The sequence below is a fragment of the Gopherus flavomarginatus genome, chromosome 4 (genome assembly GCF_025201925.1).
Source record: "Gopherus flavomarginatus isolate rGopFla2 chromosome 4, rGopFla2.mat.asm, whole genome shotgun sequence".
Taxonomy (NCBI): Eukaryota; Metazoa; Chordata; order Testudines; family Testudinidae; genus Gopherus; species Gopherus flavomarginatus.
The window spans coordinates 154,610,915-154,630,224 of NC_066620.1; the positions used below are offsets into that span (position 1 = coordinate 154,610,915).

The 19,310-nt window shown below is 40.0% G+C and overlaps 1 protein-coding gene across 2 annotated transcripts in view; it reads right to left on the reverse strand.

Annotated features, from left to right (window-relative positions):
- Positions 1-19,310, reverse strand: part of BCKDHB (branched chain keto acid dehydrogenase E1 subunit beta) — a 277,474-nt gene that overhangs the window by 189,453 nt on the left and 68,711 nt on the right. For both annotated transcript variants that reach the window (XM_050950169.1, XM_050950168.1), the window contains one exon: positions 14,787-14,895. In XM_050950169.1, the coding sequence (XP_050806126.1) occupies positions 14,787-14,895 (109 nt within the window). The remainder of the gene's footprint in view (positions 1-14,786; positions 14,896-19,310) is intronic.

Sequence of the window (19,310 nt, forward strand, 5' to 3'; positions counted from 1 at the left end):
AGAGTTCCTGCAAACTCCGAACGGTGACACCAAACTCTGATACACCTTAAATGCCGCAAAGGGCCACCACCAAAGACTGGGACAGAATCCCTAGTCAGGGCTTTACAAGGAAAGGAGCGGTCCTCAGAGCAGAAACTAGAGAGCTAGAAGTCCTGAGCAAAAGTCCTCAGCTATCTCACAACTAGTAATGACAGGGGAAGTGGTGCAAGGAAAAATGGAGAAGCAGCTAAAAATACTGGGGCAGGGTGTAATGGGTAGCAGGCGACAAGTATTAGCAAAAGGGAATGGGAGAGCAGCTAAAACAAACTGGAAGAACAGAACATGTCTGTCAAAGTGAGAGGGGATATATATACACAAAAAATTCATTAAGTCAGGCAAGGAAGAGGTTAACTGCCTTGCTGCCCTCATTTCCAATCTTTCAGAGGAGTTGCTCAGCCAGCTGGCTGGAAAGAAAATTCATGATGGAGCTCTCCTGAAAGCAGGAAGCTAGATAAGAAGGGGAAGTATTTCAAGGGGTATCTGAGGGAAGAAGGGAAGGTTTTTCCATTTTTTCCTATTCCAGAGAGATGTGGAGCTTCCTGACTCTAACAGACATAAAAAGCCTGTACCCAATCCCAGCTTCATCCTTCATGGTTGGAGAAATGCTTTTTAAAAGCCTTTCAGATGTTTATTCTGGGTGAAATCCCAGTCAGTCAGTGAAGACAATCACAAAACTTCCTATTGATTTCAATGGGGTCAGAATTTTATCCTCTAAAGTTACCTTTTTACAAATGTAATCCTAATTATCCTTCTGCTTATGCCACCCTAAAAAAAACCCTCCCTCTTTGTTTCTGTAGGTTTATGATGATATAATAGGGCAATTGAAGAATGATAAAATCTACAAGGTGCACATATGCATGAGGATGCAGAAGTGATTTTTAGATGTGGTGTATTTGTGATGCAGGATGTAATGAGTTGATATGTTATTAAATACAACCTAATCACAATGCATATGCACAACCTTCACTTTAGCACGTCTTAACTGCTGACAGCTTAACCAAATAGTCTAACATTCTCTGAATACAGCTTTCCGCATAGAAAATGTTACAAAAGGGGAACAACTCATCTGACAGGAAACAATTGTGAAACTACTACCTGCTGACAAGCCAATGACACTTTCATAAATAGCTTGAGCTAGGGCAGGTTTGACATAGATCAGTAGTTTTCCAACTTTTTTTTTCCCACGTACCACTTGAAAATTGCTGAGGGTCTTGGTGGACCATTTAATGATGTTTCCAAATGTTGTTTGTACCGTTAGCTAACTATTGTAAAGCACTTTGGATAAAAGTACTATATAAAAAACCTTAATAAAGGTTTTTGTTCTACAAATAAAAGCACACAACTCCTCATATTTTAATAGCAGTAGTCTTACCTTTCTAATGCAATGGATATGCCCTCTCCCCGGCCGTGGCAGCCCCCGAGTTGGGGCTGGGAAGGAGGGCTGTCTCTCCCTGCCAGGAACCCTAGAACTGGGGAAAAGTTGACTCTTTCTCTGGCCACTGCAGCCTTGCACATCCCAAATTCCCCCTCTTCTCACCCCTCTGCTTCTTCCCACCTACTCCCTATTCTCCCATCTCACCTCACCTTACACGTGCGTCTTCTCCAGTGTCCCGGCACTTAATTAGTAGAGCCATGCCTGTGCAGCTCCACTAATTAGGTGGGTGGCCTTTCATTCTTTCGTGTGCGGCCACCCAGGTGCACACCTTAGAGGGAACTATTCACGGACTACCTGACGGGAGCTCGCGGACCACAGCTAGAGAACCTCTGACATAGATGAAGCAGTTGCAGCAAATTACAAACATATTTATCAAATGTGACAGAAAATTCAACTACAGCTGCTGTCTCCTACAACAAAAAGTTGTCAGCCAGTACATTTGGAAACCTCTCCCCAGTCATTAAATAGAAATGATGATCAAGAGCAACACATTAGGACTCTACCACTTGTATACTTTAAAAAAAGCAAAATAAATTTTTACTTTTCAGATCCTTCCTTAGGATTAATTTACAGCCCTGGTTAAAACAAGTGACATCTTATACGGGCAATTAAAGATCTTGATATAGCAGCATTTTACAAAAGGGTTTTTGAGATTTTGTCTAAGTGATCTGCAATCTGGAACCTATGCTTGTTAATAAGCAAAGGGCTTTGTTGGGTACCGAGCAGCTGCAGCATTTCCAGGTTGCAGCAGATGTCCAGATTGCACACAGGAAAGAAAAAGTGTGTTCTTCTATCTAAGATGCATCCATCATAAATTCTCCATATCTCTGTCATCTTGAGGTTTGGCTACTGCACTGTGCTCTACATAGGGGTACAGCTTTAAACCACTTGAATGCAGCAGACCATTTTTTATGAGGTGTTTAATGCAGGGAGTTCATTGCACCTCTGTTCCATGGCTATCACTTGCTCCTGACAGAGCCCCATGTGAACTTTAAGGGATTGGTTTTGACCTAAATCATTTGGGTCCCAGTTTTCTGAGGCTTGTCTCTATGCTCGTATGTTACCAGGACTGCTGACCATGTGAGATGTGCGAGGTAGTTTGTCACTCCTTATATAAATTTGAAGAGAATGGTGGCAAGGCATTCTCAGCCAGGTGTCCTTCACTTTAGAATCTGCTTCACCCCTTGGTTCACCACAGTATGGATCTGGTGACCAACAGGGCATAATGCAAATCCCACATGTTCTCCCAAGATTTTGGGGGGATGGCTGATTGTGGTAAGATACAAGACCTGTATTTTTGCTCATATTTTCTATGAGCAGAAACCTCATTTGGGCATCCACTTTTAATATTGTAATTAAAGCGCTTTCACATAAAATCTGTATTGTGCCCAGAGTCTGAAATAAATACAGTTAATACATTTATATACAAAATACAGGGAATATATCCATTTTAGTGGGTTGAGGAAATATTTTACAGTATTATTGGAAACAAAACAAGCAAGTCCCTAAGCAGCGTGCTAGATGCATGCCCTGTTTCTTGCATTATGCTTCACCCTAGAGACCACCTTATTTCTCAAAACATTTCAGAGATGTCCTATTAAATTCAGTGCTTTTCTGCACACCACCAGGTCCAAAATTGTTATTATCCAACAGATGGGAATTGATGAAGTAGCTTTGATGATGAAGACTGTATTTCACTGTGATAGCTATAAAAAAAAGTTTAACATCTAATTCTTCTACTAAAAAGAGAAACTGGTATATAACCAGAGTTGCTGTTAGAACTGCAGCTACTTAAAGTTCAGGGTCAATAAGAAGCATAGCATTTGTCTCTTTTTAACAAGAAGTTTCTTCCACAGCACACATAGGGGCAAAGGTTTTTTTTCCCCCTTGATGTCTTTTTGTACTCTTTTTCAAAAAGTGAATTTCAGCACTGGTGCAAAATAACAGATTAGCAGCACTGAAGTGAAGTCACAGGACTTGCAAACTACAGCATTCCACAAATGTGCTTCAAACTTGACCAAAATAGATCATTTCTAAGGGAGGCAGAGGAATGTCATATCTTTGGGTTCCAGAAATCAGGCTGCTCTAAATACAGCTGCACTAAATACAGCTAACACAAAGATGTGCCCCTCCCCCAAATTGAGTGTACCACAGGCAGGGATTGCTGGGAGTGCAGAAGTACTTTGGCCATGTCCCCTTCCTTCTGTCAAGTCCCTTCTGGTCCAAGCCATGGCATAAGCCAGGTACAATAGTTTTCACTGCCTGAGGATGCTCCTATAACAATGAAGCTGCACAGCAAGAGTGGCTAAAGCAGACTTAATAGATCGAACCCAAAGATTCTCTCGCTCTAATAACTAAATTATCAGCGAGATGAGCTGAATAAGCTGTAGCCTCTTCATAGAGATTTCAGCATATTATTTTCCACCAGAACTATGTTCCACAAGCAAATGTCTTACAGCTTTCATGTTAAGAAAGAAATCTCCAAACCCTCCTTTTTCTGCCTCTCCTTGTTCAGATAAGAAGAGAGTGTTCCTCGAATGTATTATGAGCTCTCCACTCCATTTGGACACAACTGAACATTACAGTTCCTCACACGCTTCGTATTGGATACTGACACTCTAAGCAGAGACAAAACCTACTAGATCATCCATTACCACAAAGATACTATTTTGAATGTAGCTATAAAAGGAAACTCAAAAATTTTAATAGGGCTCTAGGGTCATCTACAGCTAAGACAGGAGCTTCATCTTTCTGGAAATCAACAAAGCAGCCCCATAATGTCTATTTGTAAACCATCACAACAAACTGGACAGAAGGGCCTTAGTGGATGCCTCATTTGGCAGCAGAGAATAATGATGCTCTCCACCTAAAACATTCAGACACATTCTGTGTTCTTTCACTAACTGGGCTCATTTTTTGGTATGACCATTGCCACAACATGGGACTATCCCCCACCATATGCCAGAACACCAGGCTGGAGAGAGAAGGCGGGAGGGACTTTGCCTAGCCTGACGCACTGATCCAGATCTCAGACTCTCAGAAGGGGTGAGATCAGACTGGGAAGGCGAGGGGTGGGGGGAGGGAAGATACATCTCAGGACTGTTATTTTGCAAAGACTGATCTATAACTCTCTAATGTTTAAGAGTAAAAATAACTGTGGTTAAGAAATGCCTCTGCTAATCCTGTGTTCCTTGCCTGCCATGCTGTCCCTGAAGGGGTTAATCAAAAAGCTCAGTACACCCACAACAGGCACTCTGTGGAATGTGTATAAATAACTAGGGACTCAGGAGGACTGAGGCACTAGTTTCAGGGTCTAAGGCAGCTGAGCTATGGAACCCCCCAGGGTCATGCCCCAGGGGGAATGAGAGGAACAGCAACCTTGCACTGCCCAGATCCAGCTTGGTTTGGAGCACATGGGATCCAGCAATTCGGTCCACTCCTAGCAAATTGGTGTCTGTCCAGAGACGGAATGGGGCCATGTGACAATTACCACCCTCACCAACTCATTTCCTCTTTAATCTTACAGTTTTTCTCTTTTGAGTGCACGCACTGCAGCCTGATGGCAACCTCACTCACTGAGAGTGGACTCCTCTATTCATCACCCTTTACAGAGACTAAGAGAGGGTGTAAGTTCCTAAATCTCTTTACCCTTCGGCACTTCTCCTTAGAGATTCTGGGGGAAAAGGGAAAGTAAAATGAACAGCTTACATCCCTTGCAAACAATTCTCTCTGGCCACTCTGATCAGACTGACAAAGTTGCTTGCTAGCTAGATACCAACAACCCTGCACTTCTCCCCCCTCCCCATAGGCACACTTATTAATTCCTGTCTCCAGTTTTCTGATGTCAAAGAGACATAAAAGATGAGAAAGATAAACCCCCTAACAATATTAAGGAATAGCTGCCTTTCAGAGGCTTAATGGCCCTACCTCAGATACCACCTTTCACAGAACATCTTGGCAATCAGGCCTTTTGGCAGTAAACCCAGAACCAGGTTTTTATTTTTGTCATGAACTATGAATTACAAAGACCCATAGCCTTTGTCACAGTTAGTAATGCAATTTAGAGCTCAGACCATAGCTACACAGTGTAGAAGCTCTAAAATTTTAGGGAAATTTTCCTATCTATATAAGACTGTGCTCCCATTGTCTGGATTGCTTCAAAATGACCTGTTTGATATTTGCTTAAACTTAGTAACTAACAGAAATCTCTTGTCTAGTGGAATGTACTCAGCTTTTGGGGCCTTACCTAATCTAGTGCGATTTTCTAAAAAATTCCTTCAATTACTTACATTCACTGATGAGCTCCAATGTTGTTAACCATGTTGGGGTTCTAGTTTAGATAGGAGCCTGCTGCTTTCACTATTTTAAGCAGTGTACGGATTAGAATTGTTCTGAGAAAGGTTAGATGACAAGTTTAAATGGTGCAGTAGTAAGTGGACCATTTTACAGGGCTCCCTCAGATGTTAACATCTGTGGAATTGAGCTACACAAACCGGGTCTTATTGGTGCAACTCTCTTCAGTCACCTGGACACAGGAAGTATTATCAGAATTGACTGTAGGAGTTGAATCACGTAAGCCTGTTTTAGAGCTAGAGAACATCCCTTTCACTATTCATGCTCATGCAAACCTTGGTCTTTTTGATTATACCAAGAAGGATTCCAATTAGCGCAGGTGTGAATTTCTTTGCAGTAAGGATATATGTCCACTAAAAACTGGACAGAAAGGTTACACAGCATTTCAGGTAAATAAATTTGAATACTGCTAGAATTTTCTTATTATATTTACCATCATTATTACTGAAGCACAGCAACTGAGTCTCCACATGTATTTGTACAGTATCTAGCACAATGAGGCCCCAATCCCACAATGGGCATTTTGGGTACTACCATAATGCAAATAATATTAACACAACATGCCATTTGCTCACAAAAATGTTTTTGAAAATACACTGCCTGTTTCCTACTAAAACAACATGTAATGAAAATTACCAGTGGAAGCTGATAACCTGCCAGGGCAAAATAAATCAAGCAACAGACGGTGTGTATACACTACAACTGAAGGTGTGAAAGCAGCACATGTAGACATACCCAAGTTAGCTTGGAATCTAGCTAACACAGTGAAGCCATGGCAGCACAGACTTCAGCAAGGGCTAGCCACTCATGTAAGTACTGAGGTGCCAGTCAGGCTTGTACAGCCTACACTGAAGCCTGTGCTGCCACAATTTTGTACTTGCAGTAGCTAACTCAAAGCTAGCTTAGATATGTCTACATACACTGCAGTCACACTTACAATTGCAGTGTAGACTAGCCCAGAGTACATTTGACCTCCCTTGCCTTTTTTGTTTTCAAGATTCTATTTGCTTCTGACCCAGTTTTTAAACTAGGAGATGGGGGAAAGCCGACTGCTGCAGAGGAGCATGTGGATCAGACACAGACTTCTCTTAGGGGAGAGAGTCTGATGATAGGGAATCTCCAGGTTATAGTCAGGAACAGAGGACGGAAGAGGATAATGTAAGGGCCGGATCAGATGATAAACAGTCATATAAAAAAGAATCTGGCACATCAGAAAAGGGCAGACAAATAAACAGGGACAAGTTTTTAAAGCGCTTGTACACAAATGCTAGAAGTCTAAATAATAAGATAGGTGAACTAGAGTGCCTTATGATAAAGGAGGATATTGATATAACAGGCATCACAGAAACCTGGTGGACTGAGAGCAATCAATGGGACACAATCATTCCGGGGTACAAAATATATTAGAAGTACAGAACAGCTTGTGCGGGGGGGAGTGGCACTATATGTGAAAGAAAATGTAGATTCAAAAGAAGTAAAAATCTTAAGCAAATCCACATGTTCCACAGAATCGCTATGAATAGAAATTTTCATACTCTAATAAAAATATAACGTTAGGGATCTATTATCGACCACCTGACCAGGACAGTAACAGTGATGATGAAATGCTAAGGGAAATCAGAGAGGCTATCAAAATTAAGAACCCAATAACAGTGGGGGATTTCAATTATCCCCATATTGACTGGGAACATTTCACTTCAGGACAAAATGCAGAGATAAAATTTTTCGATACTTTAAATGACTGCTTCATGGAGCAGCTGGTACAGGAACCCACAAGAGGAGAGGCAACTCTAGATTTAATCCTGAGTGGAGCGCAGGAGCTGGTCCAAGAGGTAACTATAGCAGGACCACTTGGAAATAGTGACCATAATACAATAGCATTCAACATCCCTGTGGGGGGAAGAACACCTCAACAGCCCAACACTGTGGCATTTAATTTCAAAAGAGGGAACTATACAAAAATGAGGGGGTTAGTTAAACAAAAGTTAAAAGGTACAGTGACTAAAGTGAAATCCCTGCAAGACACCATAATAGAGGCCCAACTTCAATGTATACCCCAAATTAAGAAACATAGTAAAAGAACTAAAAAAGAGCCACTGTGGCTAAACAGCCATGTAAAAGAAGCAGGGAGAGATAAAAAGACTTCCTTTAAAAAGTGGAAGTCAAATCCTAGTGAGGTAAATAGAAAGGAGCACAAACCCTGCCAGCTTAAGTGCAAGAGTGTAATAAGAAAAGCCAAAGAGGAGTTTGAAGAACGGCTAGCCAAAAACTCCAAAGGTAATAACAAAATATTTTTTAAGTACATCAGAAGCAGGAAGCCTGCTAAACGACCAGTGGGGCCCCCTGACGATCAAAATACAAAAGGAGCACTTAAAGACGATAAAGTCATTGCGGAGAAACTAAATGGATTCTTTGCTTCAGTCTTCACAGCTAAGGATGTTAGGGAGATTCCCAAACCTGAGCCAACTTTTGTAGGTGACAAATCTGAGGAACTGTCACAGATTGAAGTGTCACTAGACAAGGGTTTTGGAATTGATAAACTCAACATTAAGAAGTCACCGGGACCAGACGGCATTCACCCAAAAGTTCTGAAAGAACTCAAATGTGAAGTTGCGGAACTATTAACTGAGGTTTGTAACCTGTCCTTTAAATTTGCTTCGGTACCCAATGACTGGAAGTTAGCTAATGTAACGCCAATATTTAAAAAGGGCTCTAGAGGTGATCCCGGCAATTACAGACCGGCAAGTCTAACATCGTTACCGGGCAAATTAGTCGAAAGAATAGTTAAGAATAAAATTGTCAGACACATAGAAAAACAGACTGTTGAGCAATAGTCAACATGGTTTCTGTAAAGGGAAATCATGTCTTACTAATCTATTAGTGTTCTTTGAAGGGGTCAACAGATATGTGGACAAGGGGGATCCGGTGGACATAGTGTACTTAGATTTCCAGAAAGCCTTTGACAAGGTCCCTCATCAAAGGCCCTTACGTAAATTAAGCTGTCATGGGATAAAAGGGAAGGTCCTTTCATGGACTGAGAACTGGTTAAAAGACAGGGAACAAAGGGTAGGAATTAATGGTAAATTCTCAGAATGGAGAGGGGTAACTAGTGGTGTTCCCCAAGGGTCAGTCCTAGGACCAGTTCTACTCAATTTATTCATAAATGATCTGGAGAAAGGGGTAAACAGTGAGGTGGCAAAGTTTGCAGATGATACTAAACTACTCAAGATAGTTAAGACCAAGCAGATTGTGAAGAACTTCAAAAAGATCTCACAAAACTAAGTGATTGGGCAACAAAATGGCAAATGAAATTTAATGTGGATAAATGTAAAGTAATGCACATTGGAAAAAATAACCCCAACTATACATACAATATGATGGGGGCTAATTTAGCTACAACAAGTCAGGAAAAAGATCTTGGCGTCATCGTGGATAGTTCTCTGAAGATGCCCACACAGTGCGCAGAGGCGGTCAAAAAAAGCAAACAGGATGTTAGGAATCATTAAAAAGGGGATAGAGAATAAGACTGAGAATATATATTATTGCCCTTATATAAATCCATGGTACGCCCACATCTCAAATACTGTGTACAGATGGGTTTCCTCACCTCAAAAAAGATATTCTAGCACTAGAAAACGTTCAGAAAAGGGCAACTAAAATGATTAGGGGTTTGGAGAGGGTCCCATACGAGGAAATATTAAAGAGGCTAGGTCTCTTCAGCTTGGAAAAGAGGAGACTAAGGAGGGATATGATAGAGGTATATAAAATCATGAGTGATGTGGAGAAAGTGGATAAGGAAAAGTTATTTACTTATTCCCATAATACAAGAACTAGGGGTCACCAAATGAAATTAATAGGTAGGTTTAAAACAAATAAAAGGAAGTTCTTCTTCACACAGCGCACAGTCAACCTGTGGAACTCCTTACCTGAGGAGGTTGTGAAGGCTGGGACTGTCATAACATTTTTTCCCAGATCTGGACCTTAGCATCCAAAATATGGGTGTTAGCATGAAAACCTCCAAGCTTAGTTACCAGCTTGGACCTGGTAAAGCTGCCACCAGCCAGGAATTATACAGTGCCTAGCTCACTGTGGTCTCCCCAAAACCTTCCCTGGGGGACCCCCAGACTCAGATGCCTTGAGTCCTACAACAAAGGGAAATACCCCCTCCCCTTGTTTCCTGGTTACTTCCTCCCAAGCTCCCCTCCCTGGACGACCCTAGGAGATTCCCTGCTTCCAGTCCTGGAAACACAAGTACCGAAAGATCTAATCTCTCTCCCCCTCATCCAGAGGGTATGCAAAGTCAGGCTTAGTAAATCTAACACAAAGAGATTTTTCCCCCTGACTTCTTCCTCCCACCAATTCCCTGGTGAGCTGCAGACTCAATTCCCTGGAGTTCCCACTAAAGAAAAACTCCAACAGGTCTTAAAAAGAAAGCTTTATATAAAAAAGAAAGAAAAGGACATAAAAATGGTCTCTCTGTATTAAGGTGACAAATACAGGGTCATTTGCTTAAAAGAAAAAAAATGAATAAACAGCCTTATCCAAAAAGAATACAATTTAAACATTCCAGCAACTACACACATGTAAATACAAAAGAAAACAATATAAACCTATTGTCTTACTATTTTTGTACTTACAACTTGGAAACAGAAGATTAGAAAGCCAGGAGATAGAAAAATCACTCTCAGAGCCGAGAGGGTCAGACCCAAGACAAAGAACAAAGAACTCACACCCAAAACTTCCCTCCACCCAGATTTGAAAAAGTCTTGTTTCCTGATTGGTCCTCTGGTCAGGTGTTTTTTGTTAACCCTTTCCAGGTGAAAGAGACATTAACCCTTAGCTATCTGTTTATGACAGGGACTATAACAATGTTTAAAAGGGAACTGGATAAATTCATGGTGGCTAAGTCCCTAAATGGCTATTAGCCAGGAAGGGTAAAGAATGGTGTCCCTAGCGTCTGTTCGTCAGAGGATGGAGATGGACAGCGGGAGAGAGATCACTTGCTCATTGCCTATTAGCTTCACTCCCTCTGGGGCACCTGGCATTGGCCACTGTCGGTAGACAATACTGGGCTAGATGGACCTTTGGTCTGACCTGGTACGGCCGTTCTTATGTTCTTATGTTCTGTAGAGATTTCTTCACTGTCAAAAAACTGCAGACAGAAACAAAGCTACTTCACACGTAAGATATATTTTGTAGGAAAACATCTAAAGTGGAAAGTAGTTTTTCCTTTGAGCTACATATACACAATATTGTAAAGAAACTTGTATTTCCATAATACATTTTAAAGTTGAGTGAAACTTCACTAATCTACACCAATGTGCAGATAACCTGGCAATTACATTCAGCAAGTGCCAGGGGACAGCCAATGTGAATGATATTACACTCTTTTGTAGGCTGAGGTCTGGATCCACATTATTAAGTAAGGTCAACGGAAGTTGCCTTGTAGTGACTTATTTGTGCATGTGTCTACACTCAAATTTGTCTCCAGCAGATATAAGCACCCACTGAGGCAACACTGTAAAACCACCTCCCTAAATGGCACTGAGCCACAATCAACCTACGTAGTGCAACTGTAGACACTGTGTGACCTATATCAATCCTAAACAGTCCTCCAGCAATGCCTGCCTGACTGCTCTGGTCACAATTGCAAACTCCACTGCCCAAGGTCACAGAGATCAGAAGCCATTATTCCCCTTAAAACACCTCACATTTTAGAAATGCCTTTTCCTGTTGGTCCAACATGGCAAGCACAAGATGGCGCCTCCCTCATCCCAAATCAACAAGACAAAAGCATCAACATCTCATTGTTACACTCATATGAGAAGAGATAGCAGTACAACAAACTGGAAAGGGGGGGTGACTGGGCGACTAGGCAACAGAATGGCGGATGAAATTCAATGTTGATAAGTGCAAAGTAATGCACATTGGAAAACATAATCCCAATTGTACATAAAAAATTATGGGGATGTAAATTAGCTGTTACATTTAAGAAAAAGATCTTGAAATCATTGTGGATAGTTCTCTGAAAACTTCCATTCAATGTGCAGTCAAAAAAGCTAACAATGTTAGAACCCTTAGGAAAGGGATAGATAATAAGACAAAATATCTTAACACCATTATATAAATCAATGGTATGCTCACGTCTTGAATACTGTATGCAGTTCTGGTTGTCCCATCTCAAAAAAAGATACATTAGAATGGGAAAAGGTGCAGAGAAGGGCAACAAAAATAATTAGGGGTATAGAACATCTTGCATATGAGGGAAGATTAGAAAGACTGGGACTGTTCATCTGAGAAGAGAGTCAACTAAGGCGGTTATGATGGAAGTGTATAAAATCATGAATGGTGTAGAGAAAGTAAATAGGGAAGTGTTACTTCCCCCTTCACAAAACATAAGAACTAGGTGTCACAAGATGAAATTAATTGACAGCAGGATTAAAAACAAACAAAAGGGAAGTACTTCTTCACACAATGCAGCCAACTTCAGGAACACACTGCTATGGGATGTTATGAAAACCAAAAGTATAATTGAGTTCCAAAAATAATTAGATAAGTTCTTGATGGACAATGACAGTCAGGGATGCAACCTCATGCTCCAGGTGCCCCTAAACCTCTGACTACCAGATAATGGGGCTAGACGACAAGGGATGGATCACTCCAAATTGCTCTGTTCTGTTCATTCCCTCTGAAGCATCTGGCTCTGGTTGCTGTCAGAAGACAGGATAGTGGGCTAGATGGTCCATTGATCTGAACCAGTACGGTTGTTCTTACACACTGCAGAATGCATAGCAGTACCCAGAGCACCGAGTACTTGTGAGTGTACAGCACCACAGAATTCACAAGTACAAAAAAACACCCAGCACACACTGCATAGTTCATAGTTTCAGTGAAATGCAATGTAATGATAAATGCATAACAAGCAACCAAAAAGGCATAGGTTCACTAAAAATGTTATATGTATAAATGTACACCAAGCACTACACAATTCCTAACAGCCTACAAACCTCCAGGGCACAAGTACAGCCAAGCATACCACATTAATGCAGCTGCCCGTTAAATTATGCTTACAAACTCTCCCTCAACCACATAGCTCCACTTTGTGCTCCATCTCCACCCTCGACCCCAGCAGCAGCTTACATCTCACAGCTATTATGCAGGACACAACAAGCAACTATAATAATCGGATCTCAGTGGGAAAAATATCCCAATCTTATGAGTAAAAATTTCAATACACCTCTACCTCAATAGAATGCGATCCGATATAACATGAATTCGGCTATAACGCGGTAAAACAGTGCTCCAGGGGGACGGGGCTGCGCACTCTGGTGGATCAAAGCAAGGTCGATATAACGCGGTTTCACCTATAACGCAGTAAGTACTCTTCCAGCTAGCCTGTGCCATACTCATGTTGCTGAAGCTACACTGCTATTTTTAGCACACTAGCTCAAATCAAAAGTTAGCATATGTATGTCTACCAAGCTGAAAATTACACTTCCAGCTGAAGTGTAGACGTACCCTTACATGATCATGCATTTCTGGACCCAGCCCTGCTCTCTCACTGAGGCACTGCTTCTTCTCTTAGTTCCTCTCTTACCTCTTCCGGCTTGTGCTGCTAAGGGGAACGGGACCAGGTTCCCGAATGCCTGGCTGTGCTGGAGCCACTGCAGGTGTGAAGAAGGTCCAACAGAATAAAGAAGCAGACTGTGTACCTTTAAGAAGCCACTATGCTTCTTTCTCCCACAGAACCTCAGAATAAATCCACTGATTCTGTGCCATCACTTTCCAGCAGCTGGGATCAATGCATTTACGAGGGACAATAAGGTGGTTGCCACATCTGCCCTGTGATTAGGGGAATGACCACAGGACAGAGGCAGTAGCAATTTAAAATCTTCCCTCAGCGGCACTGATATCATCTTTCACACAGAACTGGTGGCTCTGGTCTCTGCCGGAATTCACTAGATCCCCCTCTGCTGCAGTGGCCCCACAGGAGAGCCTGGCAATGATTCTCAGTTCAGCAGCACAGCAGAGAGCAGAAAGAGAAACACACCAACCAGTGAGCTCATATAATTTTCCATGAACCACATCAAGAGCAACTTCTAGCCTCTACCACTGTTCTTCCTCCTCTGCAAACTGATCCAGCTCCCAAGAGCAGCAAAACAGCTCAAGAGAACAGCTAAGGAAGGGTACGGACTGAGCCATAAAGATGGTATTAAATAAAGGTAATAGCCTAGGAGTATCAAAAACTTGGACATTATCACAAATGTACTGCAGATTATATCCTAGCTCACATAAATGATGTTCTCAGAAATTATCAGAACAAAACAAGATAATTCCCCTGAAAGGCAGTTTCTGGTAAAGAAAAATGAAATGGACATAATTTATATTTCAAAACACACCTGAAAATTGTCTACCTGAAAATCAGCAGATGGCTATGATGTACACTCGAACTGCCTTTACTTAGCCAGGACAGTTCTTCAGTTCGGTGTCTTTCTGTTACAAGGCTGTGTTTGTGTCTCACATGTATTGGAAGGCATAATTATATTATTTTTAACAAGACTCCTTCCCTAATCATAAAGAGTAATTCCCACTGGTCTCTTTTGACTTTTCTTCTTTTTACTGTTCAATTCTTCATTCCAATATGAATGCAAAACTTTTACTGACTTTGGAATCAGGACTTCACTACTTACGATTTACAAATACTGAAGTCAGTGGGAGTTGGATCAGGTGCTTAAATGGATCTGGGCACCTAATTTTGACACCCATATTTTAAAATCTTGGCCAATTTTTGAGCAGCTTTTCTAAAACACACACTAAATAATTAAACACATAAAAAAAGAAAAATATAAAGATGGATCCCATAACATAAAATGCATCAATTTACATTGAGTATACACTTACACACACACACACAAATTAAATTTTATTGGCACACATTACATGTAAGAAACATTTTTACCTGCTGCTCTATAAAGTATTTTAGGTTCAAAGAATATGCAGGGGTTTTTATCTTCTATGCACGATAGTAATAGTCCTTTGGCCTGAAGAGGACTTCTTGGAATAACAACCTGTAAAAATTATTTATAAAAACTGATTAAAAACATAATTAAGCTATTTAAGGATTAGATACAGAGATAATAGGTTAGCAGGCCACATGAGTTTACACAAATACTTACATAAAATCTGCTAAGGTCAGGCTTTACCAAATCATTGTTTAAAGATTAAAAACAGCTCAGAATGTTCTTCCTTTTCTACACTGTGTTAAGTTTCTGCCGCTTCCTAGTAAAAAAAACTGAATAGAAGTAGCATGAAGCAGACTAATGATGAGTATCAGGAGCAAGCAAAGCACAAACAACAAAACCGGGATTTTCGTCTGAACATTTACCGAACCATCACTAGCAGTTGGAAACGCTACTTGTTGCTATATATGTCTTGCACTCTATCTTGTTTCACTTTTTCTAAAAGTGCAGCTATTGCTTTTAACAATAAAAAAAATAAAAAAATCTTTGTTTATGCCTGATTGAGCAAAGCACATGCGTGCTTAAATCCATCATTCATCAACATCAGTGTGGCAAAATTTAAGCACAAGCTCGGGGTTTTTGTTGAATCAGGGCCTATATTTAAAACTTTTTAAGTTTAACGGTAATCTACAACTAAATCTACAACTATTCTTAAATGCTACTATAGTGACCATTTCTAAATAATGTGGAAATTCCTATCTGCTACAAGATTCTCTCTTTTAAAAAAATGTCTTAATCCTCGTAAGGCTGCAACATTTATACCATAAATACAGTATGTTCAATATTTAGAAATAAACTTTAATGCACAATACTTGATATGCACCATACTCAAAACTGATACCACGCAAATCAATTAAATTTACATAATCTCACTGTTTAGCAGAAATGATTTCACTTAATGTCAAATAAGAGCAATTACTTTGCTTTAAGTAATGAGTAGTCAATCAGGATGAAAATTATATCAAGTGTGCTAACAGGGGTAGTAAAAACAAATTATGATACTTAAAATGCTTTTTTGGTTCTTGAAAGTATTTTGTTCCTCTCAAAATAGACCTGGAACAGTCCTCCTCTCTGCAGTGGGTCAAACATTGAGGAATTCTGCTCACATAAGGTAGTTTGGATTGTCCAGTTGGCACTTGTGCTATCATGGGAGCTCTCTTATCATTTACTTGAGAGGGGAGAACCAGAAATGGTGAAAGTCCAACAACTTTTAGTAGACTAAAACTTTATTTCACTGTAAGATAAAGGAATGATATTTGCAATCAGCAGGGTGTTTTCCTCAGAGAACAGTGTTTCAAACCAAAAACAAAGAGTAAACGCAATCAGGAAGTAAACAGAAAAATCCCCCAGGATGAGGTTCAACCACATTCTATAAGCTCTACCATCCTAAAGACATTCTTCCCCTTTCTGACTCCAAACCACTCATTCTTATAGCCCTTCATCTGAACATCCATGCAAGGGTAACTAACAAGAGGTGAGTACATTTCATGTAACATAGGACCTGTCTCTCACACTTGAAGAAACATGGTATAGAAACCAATACCAATACTGGATAGTCTACTAACATGTATGGCTAAGTTTTTTAAAATTAGGCAGGTGCAGTTACCCTACTATACACAGGTGTGCACATACCCAATGTTCGCATGCACACAAGCCATTGATTTGTATATGCACATAACCAATTAGATACCTACCACACCAGGCTATTTGTATACAGACAATTGATTCACAAGTTCATTCTGGTATCTGGATGCATTCATTAGATACGTGCAACTGCAGTTCTGCAACTCCTGTACCTAACCTTGACAATCTGGCCCTCACGCAATTACAGCAATATAGTGCTACCCTGAAATGGAAGGACCTTTGATAACCAAATCTAGACTGTCAGAAAAAGAAATGAAAAGGGAAAAGAAATGAAGAAGAAGGGAGGGAGAGGAAGAAAATTACACTAAGATTATAACATTCTAATATTCACTTCTGATTGCTGACTCTTTCAGCAGGAAGTATGGAGGCTGTGACACACGTTTAATTTGCACTGGATCGGGAAGTAAAATTCTGTCCAATGCAGTGAATCAAGGATCTCAGAGTTTATCCAGACTACAGATTTAAACAGTTTCACAATCTAGTAACTTTAACTACAACAAATTTAAATATTTCCATGTGATATTTGATCCATTACTCAATATTGGTAATTAACTTGTGTTTCCACAATGTCAGGATGACTTGTTCTTTCAGGCAAGCTCCAGGGAACCATTTGAGTCTGGGTTAGAAAGCACTTCCCAGTATAGATGTGGGTATCAGGAAATACATCTGATTTCAGTGCAAAAATGTCTCAAAGGATCTTTGTCCAGAAGGCATCATTAACATATGCTGTCAGAACAAATGCATCAAGAGTCCTAATTTCACAAAGGGCTTCAGATTCTGAATACAAATGTGACAGAGCCACTTTAAAAAAAAAAAAAAGATGAATGCCAGATACTATGTGGTTTTTTCCTACCTATTTATCATAGATACATATAAAAGCACCTACCACTTTGGTATTTAAGCACCCATAGCAGTTAGCAGATACAAAGCTGAATAGATATGTCAGAGTCTCATATTAACTAGTATTATCTCATGCTAATGTTATGCCTCACATGAAGCATATGCCTATATATGCAGAGATAAGAAAACACAATAATATTAGTTATACAATAAGAAGTGCAAACCCAAGTTTCATTTCACTGAAGTTTATCCAAACCCAGAACCAGCGAATACCACATGAATCTGAATAAGTTATCAAAAATAACACCCACAAAACTCTCTCTTGAACAGGCTTAAGCAGGGATTCCCCTGCAGCTATTCCTCCAACCACCAAATGCTGTTGTGGCATGAACACCATTACTATCTCTGCTCTTCTGTTTTCAACACTCTCTCTGCTGGTGATACAAGGAAAGACTGGGGAAAACAGAGTTGGCACCTTTTACAAAAAAAAAACTGGAGCCCCCGTTGTGCAGAAAAATTATGCAAGTTACTTAATTACTTACAAAAATATGTGAAAACAACGTGAAGGTAGAAAAATCAAACACTCCAAAGTTTGAGAATACAAGAATTGTTACTACCTGTGTAACCTTAATACAGCCTCCTTATGCACATGCATTAAGACACAGTCTTTAATTACATGATCACATACTAAAATTTAACAAAGCAAAGCAATTGAAACAGGGTCCAATAGGGGGAGTATTGGGCAACCTTATAGATGGTGCTATCAGCTCTATCTATAATAATTTGCATATAATCATTAATTTAAATATTTTTTTAAAATGTGTACGGATTTAGTGCTGGTGAAATGTCTCCAAGTAACAATTTAAGACTGCTGACATCTCAAAAATACAAATTCAGTCTTAACTCTGAACTTAATGCAATTTTTTAAGCATTAACAGAAGTCGTGGAGGTGTCAGAAGAGTGGGTTGACTCCTGCTCAAGGTTCTTAATTTATTATAATGTGGTAACTTTTCACAATAAAAGTTTTTCTAGAAGACAAGAGCATTATCTGCCCCTCTCCAAAGAGCTTGAAGATCTCTGTGATCAAGTGACTGAAATTCACTTTGGCTTTTCAAGTGTACCCTGAACATTAAGCTGTTGCAAATTTTCATCTGATTGTTTTTAAATGAATGATATAAAAAGTAGCAATTTAAAATAAATTCAATGTGTCTTTCAGATGTTCTGCTGGCAAATTCCCTTAAACTAACACAAATAATGTGTTCTGATAAGTTTATGGTGGTACAATGTTTCCGATTTAAATGTGCAGTAACCATTTAAACACAGTTCTAAAATGCAGTAGGAGGCACGCCACATATGTTTTTGCTGCTATTCAAGAAGGGCAGGTTGCCAGTTCATACAGGGGAAAAAAAACAAAGAAAACATGCTATAACTATATTAGGGAGTCCTGTTTTAACTCTTGTAGGTACTCTGAATAAATACAAGGATCCCTATAATTATTACACTGTACCATTGTTAATTTTCTGTCTACAATGGAAAGAAAAAAAAAAAGACATGGAACTCAGTAGAACCACAGTTCGCAGTTTTGTTTAAACATGATCACTTCTGTACTGTACAGAGAACCTTGAGCCACTATGGAAAGTCAGGGTATGCTACTGGGTCATTTACTTCAAGGGTGTTCTTTTGCATGGTAAGTGGGCAAGTATTACTCTGCTTTGCAAAAGGTATTAATTGTTTCACTCCCTAATGTGAAGAAAATCTATAGGTTAACTAGATATAATACCACAATTTTCAGACACTGCCCTTTTGTTCTTCCACAGGTCTTTAAAATCTTTCTTGAGATGACTCTTTTTTGGAAAAGCATGACGATACAAAGAAATAATGTTGACTACACACACACACACACACACACACACACACACACACACACACACACACACACACCACCCATTCCTTCTCCACAGCCATTCTCAAGAAAGGTT